General features: G+C 42.1%; 1 protein-coding gene across 1 annotated transcript; it reads left to right on the top strand.

Moving 5' to 3' along the window:
• Window positions 1–7,219: 7,219 nt before the first annotated feature.
• LOC121873402 lies at window positions 7,220–9,049 on the top strand (the record flags this gene model as incomplete). Its single annotated transcript, XM_042376942.1, is given in 2 exon segments — window positions 7,220–8,056; window positions 8,915–9,049. Coding segments are annotated over 2 exon segments (738 nt in total), but the record flags the coding sequence as incomplete, so codon positions are not given.
• Window positions 9,050–17,362: the final 8,313 nt, after the last annotated feature.

Below are 17,362 nucleotides of genomic sequence, written 5' to 3'. Positions count from 1 at the left end.
CCCATTATCCCAACCACAGAACTATCAGTCACGAAATAAATATAACTACGCTATGCTACCATGTGTAACCGGTCGGAATTTACTGGACTTTAATTTCTCACTTGACTTGGGGCTTATTAAAGATTATTAGATGGTAATTGCAGTGGAAGTGCCCCTTTGAGAGAACTCCCGAACCAGCACAAGAACACTTAAATTTACTAAACAAAATGACTTGTCCGTGACTCGTGGAAGGATAGCGTCTTTGACTGGAATGAATGAGACACACTGTTAAATTTACACTTATATACCCTCCAACACTACAAACACAATCAAATACTGGTACACCAATAAGCGCACCTCTTAACCTGAACTTAAAATACTACTCTGGGGAATAAAAGTTATACATGATGATGAAATTATTAGAACCTCAGGCAATGCCTCATTAGAGGACAATAAGTGTAAAGTATTAAGAAATGATGCTTGCACACAAGAACCAGGCCTTAAGGGCTTTCAACAAAATATCAATCACTGAGAAAATGGTATTAAAAAAAAAGAAATTAATAACTCTACAATGAATAGGCCTTAAGGGCACTCACCAAAATTATATCCAGCACTGAGAAAATGGTATAAAAATCAGAGCTTATTAACTCCACCCTGAATAGGCCTTCAGGGCGCTCAACAAAATTATATTACCCCAACAGATACACACCTCCTAACCTAACTTAAACACTACTCTGGGGAACAAAGGTTACACCTGAGATTGAGATTATAAAGAAATATTAAATGCACACAGCATACATTAGTAACTGAAAAAATAGTGTTAACTACACACAAAAATATTATCACTATTATTAAGAAGTTACTGAGTCCACCAGTGCCCGTGAACCATGCTTCCTAACCTAACACACACACACAGATTCCACCTGCACTCCGTAGTCGTTTAAGGCACACCCAACAGGCACCCGTAGTTTAAGGCCCAAATCAGCCCTTCTCCACCTTGGAAAGTGTACCTCTAAACTCCACTGACTCTTGGCCCCAGTGTGTGGCCCTGTATCACTCAGCTGGCTTCTCTTTGCCCCCTGTACATCCATGGAGCGGAAGGGAGTGAGCCAATCAGACCTTGTACAGTTGAGAGAAGCTTTAGCTTCCTGTTAGCAAAGGGGTTTCACTAAGCTGCTTGAGATATGTGGTATTGTGGGCCGAGGTAGAGGAGAGCTGATGACCCCAACGATCGTCCTGTCGTCAGCTGGGCACCCAGACGGCTAGATTCACTCAAGAGAGCCTTTGATACCCAGCTAGACAGTGACAGGCCTACACTGATCGGTCCAACGGCGACAATCGCCAATCCTCAATCATCAAACGGCAGTCAATCTCTCGCAGTCAAGTGGGTTCTGACGGAAACCCTGAAATGAACTCACTGTTAGCTCTTGTTAGCTGTATCACTGCCCTATTTAAACCCCGTCTGAGATCGAATGAGACTTACTTGTTATACTGCCATAGTGCAACACAGGTGACTAGGCAAGGATGTCCTGTAGGTCCGATCGCTTTCACGTGACTGAGAGAGAGACCGCCTCGTGTCCTCTCAAGGCGTTAGCTTAGGCCTACGTGACATATTTTTCGCCAAACTAATAACTCCTTGGGACACCCGTAACACTATTCAGGCTGATAAACGATCTATAATAATTTCAAATTCAATAATAGTCCCTTAACTTCATGAATCGCATCATTAATAATTCGGCAAATTACATTTAATCTCATATAGGCCTAGTTCCACAACCTCTCGCAATGTGCGGGGAGCGCTCTCTTCCCTCAGACGACCTTGAAAACTCAGTATCGCCAATGTCGCGGCGTTTGAAATTACACTGAAATTTCTGAATATTACAATCGATCCCCCTAAAAAAAAGACCACTGTCCTCATGTGCTGAGAAAAACATGCATACGACCCCCCTAAAAAATTGTTCTAAGAAACTGCATCTCACCCCATTAACGTGCTAAACGCAGCATTCCCGTCTTCTCTTCTCTCCCGCTAACATATATATATATATATATATATATATATATATATATATATATATATATATATATATATATATATATATATATATATATATATATATATATATATATATATATATATATATATATATATATATATATATATATATATATATGCTGATAAAAGGAAATTGAAGTTATCAAGGCTTGTGTATTCACATCTTGAGGTGGTGTACAGACTAGTCTGTACTCACCCTGAAGATGTAGTACTGCCTACAGTGATTTACTTGCATATATATATATATATATATATATATATATATATATATATATATATATATATATATATATATATATATATATATATATATATATATATATATATATATATATATATATATATATATATATTATATATACCAGCTGAATGGTAAAATGCTACTGACACCACATACGAGGCACGGGCTGTTTCCCAATGAGTTCACGGCGCCATCAGCTCGATGAACAGGCTTTGTGTGAAATATAACAAGAGTCTAGAACTGCTTTTAGTGTCCTTTGGGTAACCGGTAACAATTCCTAGTCCACCCAGTAGGTCAGGGGGTTCGATTCCTTGCTGGTGAAATTAGTTGATTTTATATATATTATATATATATATATATATATATATATATATATATATATATATATATATATATATATATATATATATATATATATATATATATATATATATATATATATATATATTATATATATATATATATATATATATATATATATATATATATATATATATATATATATATATATATGTTATATATATATATATATATATATATATATATATATATATATATATATATATATATATGTTTTTTTTATATAATTATATATATATATATATATATATATATATATATATATATATATATATATATATATATATATATATATATATATCTAAGCGGGTTGAGTGTTGATTGTATGTAGAAGTCCGCGTGCTTTATTGGGCTAATGAAATATATATGGATCCTTGTGTTTGAGCGGATTCAGTAAAACGTTACTCTGACCACCTCGTGATACGGGTGGTCCCCATTAGAGTTCACGGTATGTAACCTCGTTGAACAGGCTTGTGTGAAATATAACAAAAGTCTAGGACTGCTTTTAGTATCCTGATGGTCCAGTGGTTAGCTTCCCCGGTCACAGTCATAGGCTTGTGGGCCATGGGTTGAATCCTGGCGGGTTGAGCGTTGATTGTATTTAGAAGTCAGGTGCCTTATTGGGCTAATGAAATATATATATATATATATATATATATATATATATATATATATATATATATATATATATATATATATATATATATATATATATATATATATATATATATATATATATATATATATATATATATATATATATATAGACCCCTGACTTACGACGGGGTTAGGGACTCAAATCCAGGTCGTAAGTCAAACATGGTCGTAAGTCCGAATAGATAAAAAAAAAATTTTTTATAATTTTTTTTTTGAAAAAAATCTACAATGAAATACAGTCCAGTAAAATTAATGAATAATGATGAATTGATACAGTATAGTGAAAGTAATAAATAATAAGGAATGGATACAGTGTGACTGAGCACTTAACCTTTAATAGTCAGCTGAATGCACATGGGGCTATAATTTTCTAATTATACATGGAGACTACATTAACTGGAAACGTTTCGATATAGAAAAATGTGTGTGTCATTTAATTTTTTTTATTTTTATCTATATCAGTGTGGTCGGCGTCGTAGTCCACGTAGTAAATGAAGTCGAGTCTGGAATTATATATATATATATATATATATATATATATATATATATATATATATATATATATATATATATATATATATATATATATATATATATATAAATATATATGTTGCTCTGAAGATGTCTGAATAAAGGCTAAGTACCTTGTTTCCATTTCGTGTGATTTATCAGATGTATATATATATATATATATATATATATATATATATATATATATTTATATATATATGCAGTCACTGTGGGTGTCATTGATGCAGTACAGCTAGACCCGACTTACGACATAAGTACAGTAAAAGTAATAAATAATGAGAATGGATACAGTGTTTGAGCACTTATCTTTAATATAGTCAGCTGAATGCACAGGGGCCCCATAATTTTCTAATTATACATGGAGACTACATTAACTGGAAACGTTTCGTTATAGAAAATCGTGTGTGTCATTTGAAAAAAAAAAAAAAATGGTCTAACTAATTGAGGTGGTAAGTCGGCAATTAGTAAAGTCAAACAGTCATAAGTCGAGTCCTGTATATATATATATATATATATATATATATATATATATATAAATATATATATATATGTATATATATGTATATGTATATATATATATATATATATATATATATATATATATATATATATATATATATATATATATATATATATATATATATATATATATATATATATATATATATATATATATATATATATATATATATATATATATATATATATATATATATATATATATATGCATATACAGTTTTACCCCGCTTAACGCGCTTTCACTTAACGCGTTTTCGCATATACGCGGTGCCTTGCCAAAGCTGAACTTTCACTTAACGCGGGTTTTTTCCACAGCATACGCGGTGAGTGTCCGGCTCGGATGCTATTTTTAGATTTTGACCCACGCGCCACCCACCCGCCCGCCTGCCTGCCTGCCTCTCCCTCCTCCTCCCTCCGCTTGGGTAAGCGGCGCGGTAAGGTTGCGCAGTGTGTGTCTTTGTTGCGTTATCACTGACGTCATATGACGTCTCGGACTGTGATTGGCCATGCAGCCCTACCCCCCTCTGCTGCTAGCTGTAATTGGCTTAAAGTATTATGACGTGACTACCCCGGGGAGGGAGGGAGGGAGGAGAGACGACGCTTGACCTAGCCGCGGCAGTTTCATCCCTCAAGGCCACGCCGGGTTAACGCGCATCCATTGTTCCGTAAAATGGCTTCCGCCGGACCACCACCCCCAGAGAGAAACCTTTCCTTACCTGGACCCAGCGGCACTAAACCAAAGAAGACACGACGTTCATTAAGCTACGAGCTGAAGTACCAAATTGTTCAAGATTTGGAGAAAGGAAGACGCCAAGTTGATCTCGCGCGCCAGCATGGCGTCAACGAATCTACGATTCGTACAATAAAGAAGGATGCAGCCAAGATAAAGGAGCACATGAAGATCACAAAGTCTGCAGGTGCTTCATCTATCAGGTATTGCCAGAACAGGGTGCTGGCAAAAGTGGAAACTTTGCTGGTGAGTTATTTGGTGCGTCAGGCGCGACGCAACATGGCGGTGGACACGCGCTCAGTGCAGGAGTACGCACGTGAGCTATACGCAGCAGTGACACGTAAACTGGGAATTGCAGAGCCCAAACCCTTCAATGCTTCCCATGGTTGGCTGCATAGGTTTAAGAGGAGGAACAAGGTCACCAACATCAGCATTGTTGGTGAGGAAGCGAGTGCTGACCGTGCGGCGGCTAGAGATTTTCCTCCGTTTTTACGTGAGATTATGGAGGAAGGACAGTACAGTGACGACCAGGTGTTTAACATGGACGAATCTGGTCTTTTCTGGAAAAAGTTACCTTCCAAGACCTTCGTTGTCCAGTCTGCGAGCAAGGTAAGGGGCCGGAAGATGCAGAAGGAACGCATCACCGTCCTGTTTACCACCAATGCCTCCGGTACCTGTAAACCAAAGTTATCGGTGATTCACAAAGCCCGCAAGCCGCACGCCTACAAGAATATGGACATGAACAAGCTTAATGTCCACTGGCTAACCGCACGTAAGGCGTGGATGTCCTCTTCTCTGTCCCTCTTCTGGTTTGACAACTGTTTTGTTCCTGACGTGCAGAAATTCTGCGAGCAACAGAATGTTCCTTTCAATATTTTGTTGCTCCTTGACAACGCACCTGGACACTCGCCCCTACTTATGGATCGTCACCCCAACGTAAAAGTGGTCTTCCTTCCTCCCAACACTACGTCATTAATCCAGCCCATGGACCAGGAGTTAATCTGCAATGTTAAAGCTGCATACTCGGCAAAGAAATTCAAGCTCCTGAACGACTCTACCAACACCAAGGATGAGTTGCGTAAGCTGGGTGACACCGACAGCGAGAGTAAAAGCGACGAGGACAAGGAACAAGAGGCGGCGACTCAAGAACTTCTCGTCAAACAATTTTGGAAGAAGTTTAACGTCAAACAAGCTGTAGACTTCTTGGTGGAGGCATGGAATCTGCTGACTATTGCTACGATTCGTCACGCATGGAGACATGTGTTGCATGGCATACCAGGTGAGAGGAAGAGTGAACCTGTGACTGGTCAGGTTCAGACTGTTGCAGTAGCAGTGGACCTTGCCAGAGAAGCTGCGCTCAGTATTACAGCTGAAGGCTTCTCCGAGACCACCAACGAAGACATCATGGAGGTGATCAGAGATCCTGAAGTGACTGCCGACGAGATGTTGGAAGAAGAACCCGCCAGTGAAGAGGAGGAAGAAGGTGCGTCATTCTCCGAAGAACCTAGTTTAAGTCATAGTGATATTAAGTGTCTCATAGAGTTAACAGAAAAAATTAAGGCCATCGTTTCCCGCGACACTGACGATGAACGCCATGACGTCTTCCATACCCGACTGGTGCAGGCTATGGAGCCGTACATCACGGTGTATCATGACAACATCAAAGCCAGCCGTCAGCAAAGCATAACCGAGTTCTTCGCCCGCAACCCACCACAGCCAGCCCAAGCCAGTGATAGTGATAGTGAAGTTGATTTTGAGGGATTTGTCAGGGAAGCCATAACAACTGTAAGTGACAGTGATATTGATTCACCTAGTAATGGTGATTCACCTAGTAATGGTGATTCACCTGAGGGGCAGTAATCTGCCCTCTGCCTCGGAACCAGCCTCCATCCCCGTATGCCGACCCATCTCTTCTACTACCGTGAGTGTTCCTCAAAAATTTTCGTTTTTTAACCTATTCTTTATTTTTCCTATGTTAACCTTTATCTTTCCTAACCTAACCTCTTCTATATTACTTGTTTTTCATGCCACCATAAAGTTAAGATAGAATTTTTACTACAACATAGTTATTTGTCGTCAAAAAGTGGAGTTTGGGGGTCGGGCTGGGTTCTATTGGAATTAATCCCATATGTTCTGTTATTCACTTAACGCGGTTTTCACTTAACGCGGGACCCTCTGGGTTCAATTGACCGCGTTAAGTGGGGTACAACTGTATATATATATCATGATGTTTTAATATTCACTGACAAGATGCTCTTCTTCTTCACAGGATAACAACAAGCCAGAAGACTGTAATGTCTGTTTTGACAACTTTGACGAAGGTCTTCATCGCCCGCGGTGTCTGCCATGTGGCCACACCTTCTGCACTGTCTGCATTGTTGACATGATAAAGAACTCTCAGTTCACCTGTCCCAACTGCTGTGCTGACCACAACACTTTGGCTGTTACTGATGTAACTCAACTTCCCATAAACTATGGGATGGAATCATTCATAAGGAGACTTAAAGGTGTGTCGTTCAAGCCAGCACAAACAAAAGCACCAACAAAACCTCCTCAAGATGGACCCAGAGGCATTAGCAAGAAGTTACGGTCCTTGTTGCAGGAGGAGATGAACAAGGTCATCAACCTCATCACTGCCTGTGATGAGAAACTGTCCCAGCTGGGAAACTATGGGAAGAAGGTGAAAGGCTTGAAAACTGAACACAAGCTTCTTGAGGACAGACTGAATGGTCTGCTGGAACAAAACAAGGCAGCAAAAGAACTTGTGGAGCAGGAGGAGACCAGTGTGGAGGATATGAGCACTGAAGGAGAGGAAGAAAAGCAGCAGCTGCAGGCTGTGCTGGAGTGCCTCGACACAGTCAACTCTCTTCAGGAGGTCGGCATGGCCATCGACGACGCTGATCGGCGTAGTGTGGTGACAGAAGATTGGATCCAGAAGTGCCAGGAACAATTCCCAAACGTGAACACTGTCCACACCTCAGTGAAGGTATGTTAGTGGAGGCTACTAAACCATAATATTTACAGTAATAGCATTTGGTGATCTTTGATGGTTGTTGTGTACAGTTCCTTCAGTAAATCACTTGATGGTTATTTCAACAAAATGTTAGGATCCAAGTGTTGACTTTCTCATGTGAGGTGAAGTAACTTTACACTTGGTACTTCACCCAGTTGCTAACAAGAAGACACAGCATATGAATAATTTCTTTAACATCACTTAATGCAGCATCATGTATAAATGATTAAAATCATACACTTTATTCTTTCTCAGGAGACTGAAAACATTTACACACAATTTAGGTCTTAAAAAATACAAGTATATTCCTTTACTTGTACACAGACGCACCTTTATGTTAACAAAGTTTTTAAGACAAATTGGTCCATAAGTCGTTGAGAGGAAGACCCCAGCTGGGAGACTTGGCCTTCTCCATTGATGCTTCTACTTGGAAAGATTCACAATAAAATAAATCTCATGTTTATGTAATAATTTTAGAATGAAAAGACAAAGTTATAATAAAACTGACATGCTGTTGACTTATGAGTACAGCATAGTGCAGTACAGTACAGCACAGCACAGCACAGTACAACACAGTACTGCACAGTACAGTACAGTACAGGTGTTAATAATCCAGTATGTCATTCATAGGGACTCTGGTCAAGAATGACTCAAACTAACCTTTTGCTCTTATGTAGGTTTGACCATTTTAATTCACTTAATATGTCAGAAAGGTTGTAAGTGTTTGTAGCTTCACTCTTGTGCTCAACATCACATCAGTGGTATTATTTTAATGGTTCCATCTTTTAATGTGTCTTTGATGTCCAGTAATATTTGTGTTGTTAACAACAGGTGCAGGAGAGCATCAGGTTGGCCCTGGACATGATACCCACAGAGGCTGTTGCCACAGCTGCCCCCCTTCATCTGGGAGACTCAGCCTCCACCATCTTGGAGAAATTTGATAAAATCAATACAAACAAATTAACTGTGAGTTTAACATCTTAAGACCTTTTTCGCACTAAGATAAAAAATTAAAGTAATATTAATAGAAAATTATTATTATTATTATTATTGATTTATACAATACAAGTCCTCCCAGACTTACGACAGGGTTAGAGACCCAAATCCAGGTCGTAAGTTGAAAATGCTTAAATAATACATAGAAAATCTTAAATGGTTGTCTCTTTTTCTTCTCAGCACCACAAAACACTCACTTTTAAGCTTGCCAGCCATTTTAAAGTGAATTACAAACAAAAATTTTGTCTGTGTACTGAAGTTGGGACTCGAAAATACGTAATTTGACAAAATTTTGGTACGACTGAGGAAGGTCGTAAGTGCGGGTTGTCGTAAGTCGAGTAGGTCGTAAGTCGGGGAGGAGCTGTACATGGCTTGAAGGAGCATGGTGGCTGAGTGGATACAGCACTTGCCTCCTGATCCAGGGGTCAGTGGTTTGATTCCTGGGCACTCCCTGTTCACCCAGCTGTAAATGTGCACCTTAAGTTTAGAACTTGGGGAAGTGAATGGGGTGGAGTTCATTACCGGCCATGCTGCCTCCTTGTGTACCGAAGGCTTAGTATACAGTGTGCTGTATCCACACTGTCCCTGCCTATGGCCCCCACTTTCACATGATTTGAAGGACTATCCAGGTTTAGGCTCAGTAGAAAGAATTATTAACAAGTGTAGTTATAACTGTTGCTTTACCATCTGGACTAATGATCTGTCCCACATAGGAAAGGAGTCATACACAAATTAATTTAATAACAGCAAAGTACAATAGATTCTACCTAATGTGCACAGTTACATTCCAACACACACCTTTTACCCAGACGTGGAGTAGACCGTGTTGACGTGTCCTCTCCGTGCAGCTCCATCTTGACAGAGGTCTTAAGTCCATCCCTGTTGTTAATTCCATCTTGTCATCTTGTCCTGGGTCTACCAACGGGTCTTCTACCTCGTGGTTGTCAATCGCGTATGAGCTCGAGGTCTCTCGTCGGTGACGTTCTTCCCGTGTGACCGCACCGTCTTAGTTGGTTTCCTTCCACCTGGGTCACAGTAGGTTCTAGGCCTAAGGTATTTCTTATGCTGGTGTTTCTAATTCTCTCTTTTAGTCACTCCCACAATAAGTGTGATGACCCACATTTCTGCAGCTTCTATTTTACTATTTAATTTTTTGTATAATACCCAAGTCTCTCTTCCGTGTAAAAGTGTTGTTTGAGAACGGTGTTGTACATGTGGACTTTTACTCATATTTGAGTCTTTGAAAAGTGGATAGAGAGTGCCAACATTCTTCCTGAATTACAGTACAGTAGTTAGGGTTTTTTCATTATCTTTTAACTGCTTTAATTTTTTATGTATAATATTGTGGTTTTCTCGTCAATGAGGAACCCTATATTTCCCATATGTTATGGTATTCAATATACAAATAGGCACCCAATGAATGGTTTTCAAGGAACCTAACCCATTGGTATAGTGAGGTAAATCTGTACTCGCCGTCTGGGCCACATTGTCCGCGTGAGTGAATGTCTCAGTCATTCCATCTCTTTGTCCATCTTCTCTAATTAATTGGACCACATACAGTAGATGACAAAGAGGGCCGGAGACAGGACACTTCCCCGTCCGACGCCACAATTTGTGTCCAAATAGTTCTCTCCTCCAGTGACAGTACAAGTAAACCTCCAGATACGATGGGATTAGTTTTCTGAAAAATCCATTGCTGGGTGAATTATATTTTTCTTTGTCAAATCAGTGATATTTTATAAGGAAACAATATTTAACCCTATGCACCATGCATCTACACCTTCACTTGTACGCCTGCCCACGCCCCGCCACACAGCCAATCCGTGCACTACTGCCCCGCATTTGGTTGTATGTCGATCATAAACCCACCTTCGCATGGCTCCACAATTATTGGCCAGTGTCGTACTTATCGTTGGTGTTTTTTTCTTTTATAGTGAGAGGACGGCACTAATATTTAGACTGAACTGTGTTATGGTGATTGTCAAGTGATATATTCTGTGTTTTTGTGATTGTATATTGCTTCACTTCTCTTTTCGTGAACATGTGTTCTGTGTGTGCTGGCCGATATCATTGTGCCTATGTTGTTATCCTTGGTTTTTTCTTACAGTCCAGTACACTACAGGTTAATACTGTATATTACAGCAATATTTTCACTCAGTTAATGTGACTGTGAAGTGAGACATATAGTACAGTATACATGTACAGTACACTACAGGTTAATACTGTACATTACAGTAATATTTTCACTCAGTTAATGTGACTGTGAAGTGAGACATATAGTACAGTATAAATGTACAGTACACTACAGGTTAATACTGTACATCATAGTCATATTTTCACTCAGTTAATGTGACTGTGAAGTGAGACATATAGTGCAGTATACATGTACAGTACACTACAGGTTAATACTGTACATTACAGTAATATTTTCACTCAGTTAATGTGACTGTGAAGTGAGATGTGTACAGGTACAGTCCCCTTCACTAGTACATTTACAGGGGCTCATCAGGTTTTGTGCAGTGATACAGATTGCAACAAACTCTGGTGTCACTACTGACCGCCGTCCGGTTCTTGGTCTGTCTTTCACACTTCCTGTGTCACAAAAACGTTTCACCGGTTCATAAACATAAGTCTTACATGGTGTTGGGCTATTGGGCTTTCAACACACCATTGATTACATTTGCACTCAAAGTACGCCTCCAACAGAGTAACCTTCTGTGCCCGCGGAAGACTCATTGTCGACTGACTCACACTTATGTCCCTCTACCCGCTCGTGCGCGAAGTCACGTGACCGGTACGTTACTCGACAATCTTCTGCAACGTTGCCAGCACGTGCTGCGTGAAACCGTGGATGGCTATCGTTAGCCATTACACTACTATAAATTGCCAAACTTTGAGTATGGGGACTTTTGAGACACCCTGTATATGGTTTATGGCAATAAAAACAAGTTTTATTGGGGGCGGGGGGGATTGATAAAGCTGTCTCGCCTGGCATGGGGGCCTCAGAGATGTAATCTTTGAACTGAAAAACTTTAAAACTTATCTCTTGCGGGAGAAGGTTAAGGAGCACCTCCCAGTCATCTGGTGCTCCAACAAGGAGGCCTGGGTAATGACGGTGTTGTGCCAGAGTTATATGATTGGTTACCTCTCCAAGCACCTCAAGGAGTACGCCAAGAAGCAGAACATCACCAACAAGTTACTCCTGATCCTCAACTATGCACCTTCGCACCCGCCTGGGATGGGTGAGTGGACTGACGACATCAGTGTGATGTTTCTGGCCAGAACACCACCTCGCTCGTCCAGCCGATGGATCGGAGCGTCGTCACGACCTTCGAGGCCGACTACTTGAGGAGATTAATGAAGCAGCTGTTTGAGGCGACAGATGGAGAGGGAAAGGTGACCGTCGAACAATTCTGCCACGGCTACAACATCAAGCACGCCATACAAAACATTGAGAAGTCGTGGAAGGAGGTCACACAGAGCTGCACGAACGGCGCGTGGAGAAAAGTGTGGTCCGAGTGCGCGTGCAACTTCCGCGGCTTCACCGACGCTGTAGCCGTACGCCTCAACATCACCGGCATCTCCCAGAAGGCCGGCTTTCGGGAGGTTGATTAATGCGGTTGAGGTCTTGGAGAGCCACTCTGAGAAGCTCAATACAGAGGACCTGCTGCTCCTGGAACAACAGCAGAGAATGGAGGAGTCAACGGGTGAGGAGGACAACCCTGCATCCACGACGCTGACTCTGAAGGTGTTGAGCACTGCCATGGACCACATGAACACTGCCATGGATCTGCTGGCTGAGAATGACCCCCAACATCAACAGGAGTTCATCTGTGAGGCCAGTGGTGGTGAAAGGCATGCTCTGCTACATGGAGCTGTACCTTTAGAAGAAGAAGAAGGAGGCGCAATAGACAACAATCACCTCCTTTTTCAAACCCCTGCCACAGTCAGAGCCACAACCCTCCACTGCTGACACCTCTCCAGTCCCACCCAGGAACTTCACCCTCTTTAAAGTTAAACCAAAGCCTACACCTCCATCCCCCACTGTAGAAGACCCTTCTAGGACTCCGACTCCCACTGTCTCCATCCTCTCCGGACTCCCCAGAGTGACGTCTACACTCCACCTACAAGAGTCCCCTTAGCCTCAAAGGGACATGTAGTGATGACCAGACTTGTCAATTATGATGTGGTGAGTGTTGTTATCTACAGAGAGTAGTATTGCAGCATTATATTTGTCTGTGATACAAGTGTTGGGGGACTGGCTGGGAACGTACCCCATGCTATAATGCTCCCCATTTACAATAATTCACCTGCCGATGGGTTTTCAACAACATAACCCCGTCGAATCTCCGGGTTTGCCTCTGTGTACTGTACAACCCGTAGTTTGCACCAGAGATAAAAAAATTCAAAGCGATGGATATCGACGGCGGTTCGACGGATATCGTTAAAGGGAGTTATTTTGATTGTATATAGCGAGACGGATTTAATTTATGACCGTCGTTAAAGCGGAATATTGCTGATCGGGATATAGTACCTGGAGGTTTACCTGTACTCTTTTGATCCATATATGTGCTCTTGATTGCTCTGGCAAGTCTCTGGGGTCACCTTCGATATTCAAAACATTACTCGTGCATTCTCTCGGGCCTTTATAAACCATCAAATGGCTCCTTCGTCATGCCTTCATAAACCAATACATGGCTCCTTGGTCGTGCCTTCATAAACCAACAAATTCCTCCTTGGTCGTGCCTTCATAAACCTACAAATGGCTCCTTGGTCGTGACTTCAAAAACCAATACATGGCTCCTTGGTCGTGGCTTCATAAACCAACAAATGGCTCCCTGCTCATGCCTTCATAAACCAACAAATGGCTCCTTTGTCGTGCCTTCATAAACCAACTATGGCTCCTTTGTCGTGTAATGATTGAATATCAGACCAAAGCTTACAGCCCAGAATTACATAACATAACAGCAAGTACAGTACAGACCGCGTGGTACCCTAACACCACAGGTTGACACACCGCAGGTCAAAACCTGACCCCGGCCTAAGTACTTGCGTAACCCTACGATATAACCGTGTTAAGGAAACCACACCTGGCCAAGACCTACCCGGGCGGTAATAATTACAAAGCACTATTGTCCTGCGAGATGACCTCACCTGGGCAAACACCTGTCCAGACCTGACCCAAGGAAGATCAAGGACCCGCTAATCGGCCAGCACCCCTGTTACCCGGTCAAGACACACGCACTTAAGTAGGAGAGGTCACCCACCGGCTCCTCCAATATATAGGGGCTGGAGCTCCTCTCACCAACAGAGTCTGATAACCAAGGAGGGCCAGCAACCACGTCCCCTGTCCAGCTCCTCAAAGAAGTCCATCACTAAAGGCAACGAGGTCTCCGCCGGGTCCATCGACAGAGTGCTGTCAATTCAACGTATAACAGTAAGTGCTGGCTGTGTAGGCGGTAGAAGTGCAGTGATCCCGAACCTTCCAACGACCGACTTAGTGAAGTGCCCATTCGACTTGTGTACGAATCCCCCCCCATTAATTCCCCCTATGCAACTAGTAAAATAAAGCTGTAACACGCATTTGTGTTTTATATACTACACTTGTACTGAGCCTGTGTTAATATACGTAGTCACCCCCACACCCTCGAGACACGCTACCAAACTTCCTGTCTTTACATTCTCCTACGATAAATATTCTACCTATATGTCATATCCTCTTCTGCTGAGTTTTGTCTCATTACAGTCGTACCTTCTTAACCAACAAAAGGCTCCTTGGTCGTTTCTTCATAAACCAATAAATGGCTCCCTGGTCGTGTCTTTATAAACCTACAAATGGCTCCTTGGTCGTGCCTTCATAACCAACAAATGGCTCCTTGGTCTTGCCTTCATAAACCAACAAATAGCTCCTTGATCGTGCCTTCATGAACATACAAATGGCTCCTTGGTTGTGCCTTCATAACCAACAAATGGCTCCTTGGTCGGGCCTTCATAAACCAAGAATGGCTCCTTTGTCGTGCCTTTATAAACCAACCAATGGTTCCTTGGTTGTCGCTTCATGACCAACACATGGCTCCTTGGTCTTGCCTTCATAAACCAAGAATGGCTCCTTTGTCGTGCCTTTATAAACCAACCAATGGTTCCATGGTCGTGCCTTCAAGACCAACACATGGCTCCTTGGTCGTGCCTTTATAAACCAACAAATGGTTCCTTGGTCGTGCCTTCATGACCAACACATGGCTCCTTGGTCTTGCCTTCATAAACCAACAAATGGGTCCTTGGTCGTGCCTTCATAAACCAACAAATGGCTCCTTGGTCGTGCCTTCATGACCCCTGCAAATGGTTCCTTGGTCGTGCCTTCATGACCAAATACATGGCTCCTTGGTCTTGCCTTCATAAACCAACAATGGCCTTTGTCCGTGTTTTATAAACCAACCAATGGTTCCTTGGTCGTGCCTTCATGACCTACACATGGCTCCTTGGTAGTGCCATTATAAACCAACAAATGGTTCCTGGTTGTGCTCTTCATGACCAAATACATGGCTCCTTGGTAGTGCCTTCTATATCCAACAAATGGCTCCCTGGTCGTGCCTCAATAAACCAACTAATGGCTCCTGGTTATGCCTTCATAACAAACAAATGGCCTTGGTCGTGTCTTCATAGCCAACAAATGGCCCTTGTCGTGCGCCTTCATAACCAACAAATGGCTCCTTGGTTGTGCCTTCATAACCAACACATGGCTCCTTGGTCGTGCCTTCATAAACCAACAAATGGCCCTTATTCGTGCCTTCATAACCAACATATGGCTCCTTGGTCGTGCCTTCATAAACCGACAAATGGCTCCTTGTTCGGGCCTTCAAAAACCAAGAATGGCTCCTTTGTCGTGCCTTTATAAACCAACCAATGGTTCCTTGGTCGTGCCCTCATGACCAACACATGGCTCCTTGGTCTTGCCTTCATAAACCAACAATGGCTCCTTTGTCGTGCCTTTATAAACCAACCAATGGTTCCTTGGTCGTGCCTTCATGACCAACGCATGGCACCTTGGTCTTGCCTTCATAAACCAACAAATGGCTCCTTGGTCGTGCTTTCATAACCAACAAATGGCTACTTGGTCGTGCGTTTATAAACCAACAAATGGTTCCTTGGTCGCGCCTTCATATCCAACAAATGGCTCCTTGTGTCGTACCTTCATAACCAACAAATGGCTCCTTGGTTGTGCCTTCATAGCCAACAAATGGCTCCTTTCTCTTGCCTTCATAACCAACACATGGCTCCTTGGTCTTGCCTTCATAAACCAACAACTGGCTCCTTGGTCGTGCTTTCATAACCAACAAATGGCTCCTTGGTCGTGCCTTTATAAACCAACAAATGGTTCCATGGTCGCGCCTTCATATCCAACAAATGGCTCCTTGGTCGTACCTTCATAACCAACAAATGGCTCCTTGGTTGTGCCTTCATAAACCAACAAATGGTCCCCTTGGTCACACCTTCATAAACCAACAAATGGCTTCTTGGCCGCGCCTTAGTAAACCAACCAATGGCTCCTTGTTGGTGCCTTCATAAACCTACAAATGGCTCCTTGGTGGCGCCTTCATAACCAACAAATGGCTCCTTGGTCGTGTCTTGATAACCAAACAAATGGCTCCTTGGTCGTGCCTTCATAACCAACAAATGGCTCCTTGGTTGTGCCTTCATAACCAACACATGGCTCCTTGGTTGTGCCTTCATAAATCAACAAATGGCTCCTTGGTCGTGCCTAAATAAACCAACAAATAGCCTCTTGGTCGTGCCTTCCAAACCAACAAAGTGGCTCTTTGGTTGGGTGTTTCATAAACCAAGAAATGGCTCCTTGGTACCAACACATGGCTCCTTGGTCGTGCCTATAAAGCAACTCTCGTCGGTTCCAGTCGCGTGCGCCAGCAAGCTAACCCACTTAGCTCGCGGTCGCCATAAACCAGCACCGATGGCTTCATGGTCGTGCCAGCCATAAACCAACAAATGGCTCGCGTTATTTTTGCGACGCCGGCCAGTTTCCTTGGTCGTGCTTCATGACCAACACACAGCTCCTTGGTCTTGCCTTCGCCAGCCCACTGCTCGCTCATACCTTCATTTCGCAAACCCAACAATGGTTTGTAGTTATGACCTACATGGCTCCTTGAGCGGTGCTATAACCATGATGATTCCTTTGTTTCCGCTTGCTGACCATGCCTTCATGTCAACAAATGGCTCTGGTCGACCTCAATACTGCAATAACTAATGAAAACTCCTTGGTTGTGCCTT

Source organism: Homarus americanus, unplaced genomic scaffold, assembly GCF_018991925.1.
Source record: "Homarus americanus isolate GMGI-L3 unplaced genomic scaffold, GMGI_Hamer_2.0 scaffold33376, whole genome shotgun sequence".
Classification (NCBI taxonomy): Eukaryota; Metazoa; Arthropoda; class Malacostraca; order Decapoda; family Nephropidae; genus Homarus; species Homarus americanus.
The sequence above is the reverse complement of the archived record's forward strand: the minus strand, read 5'-3'. Positions and strand labels throughout refer to the sequence as shown.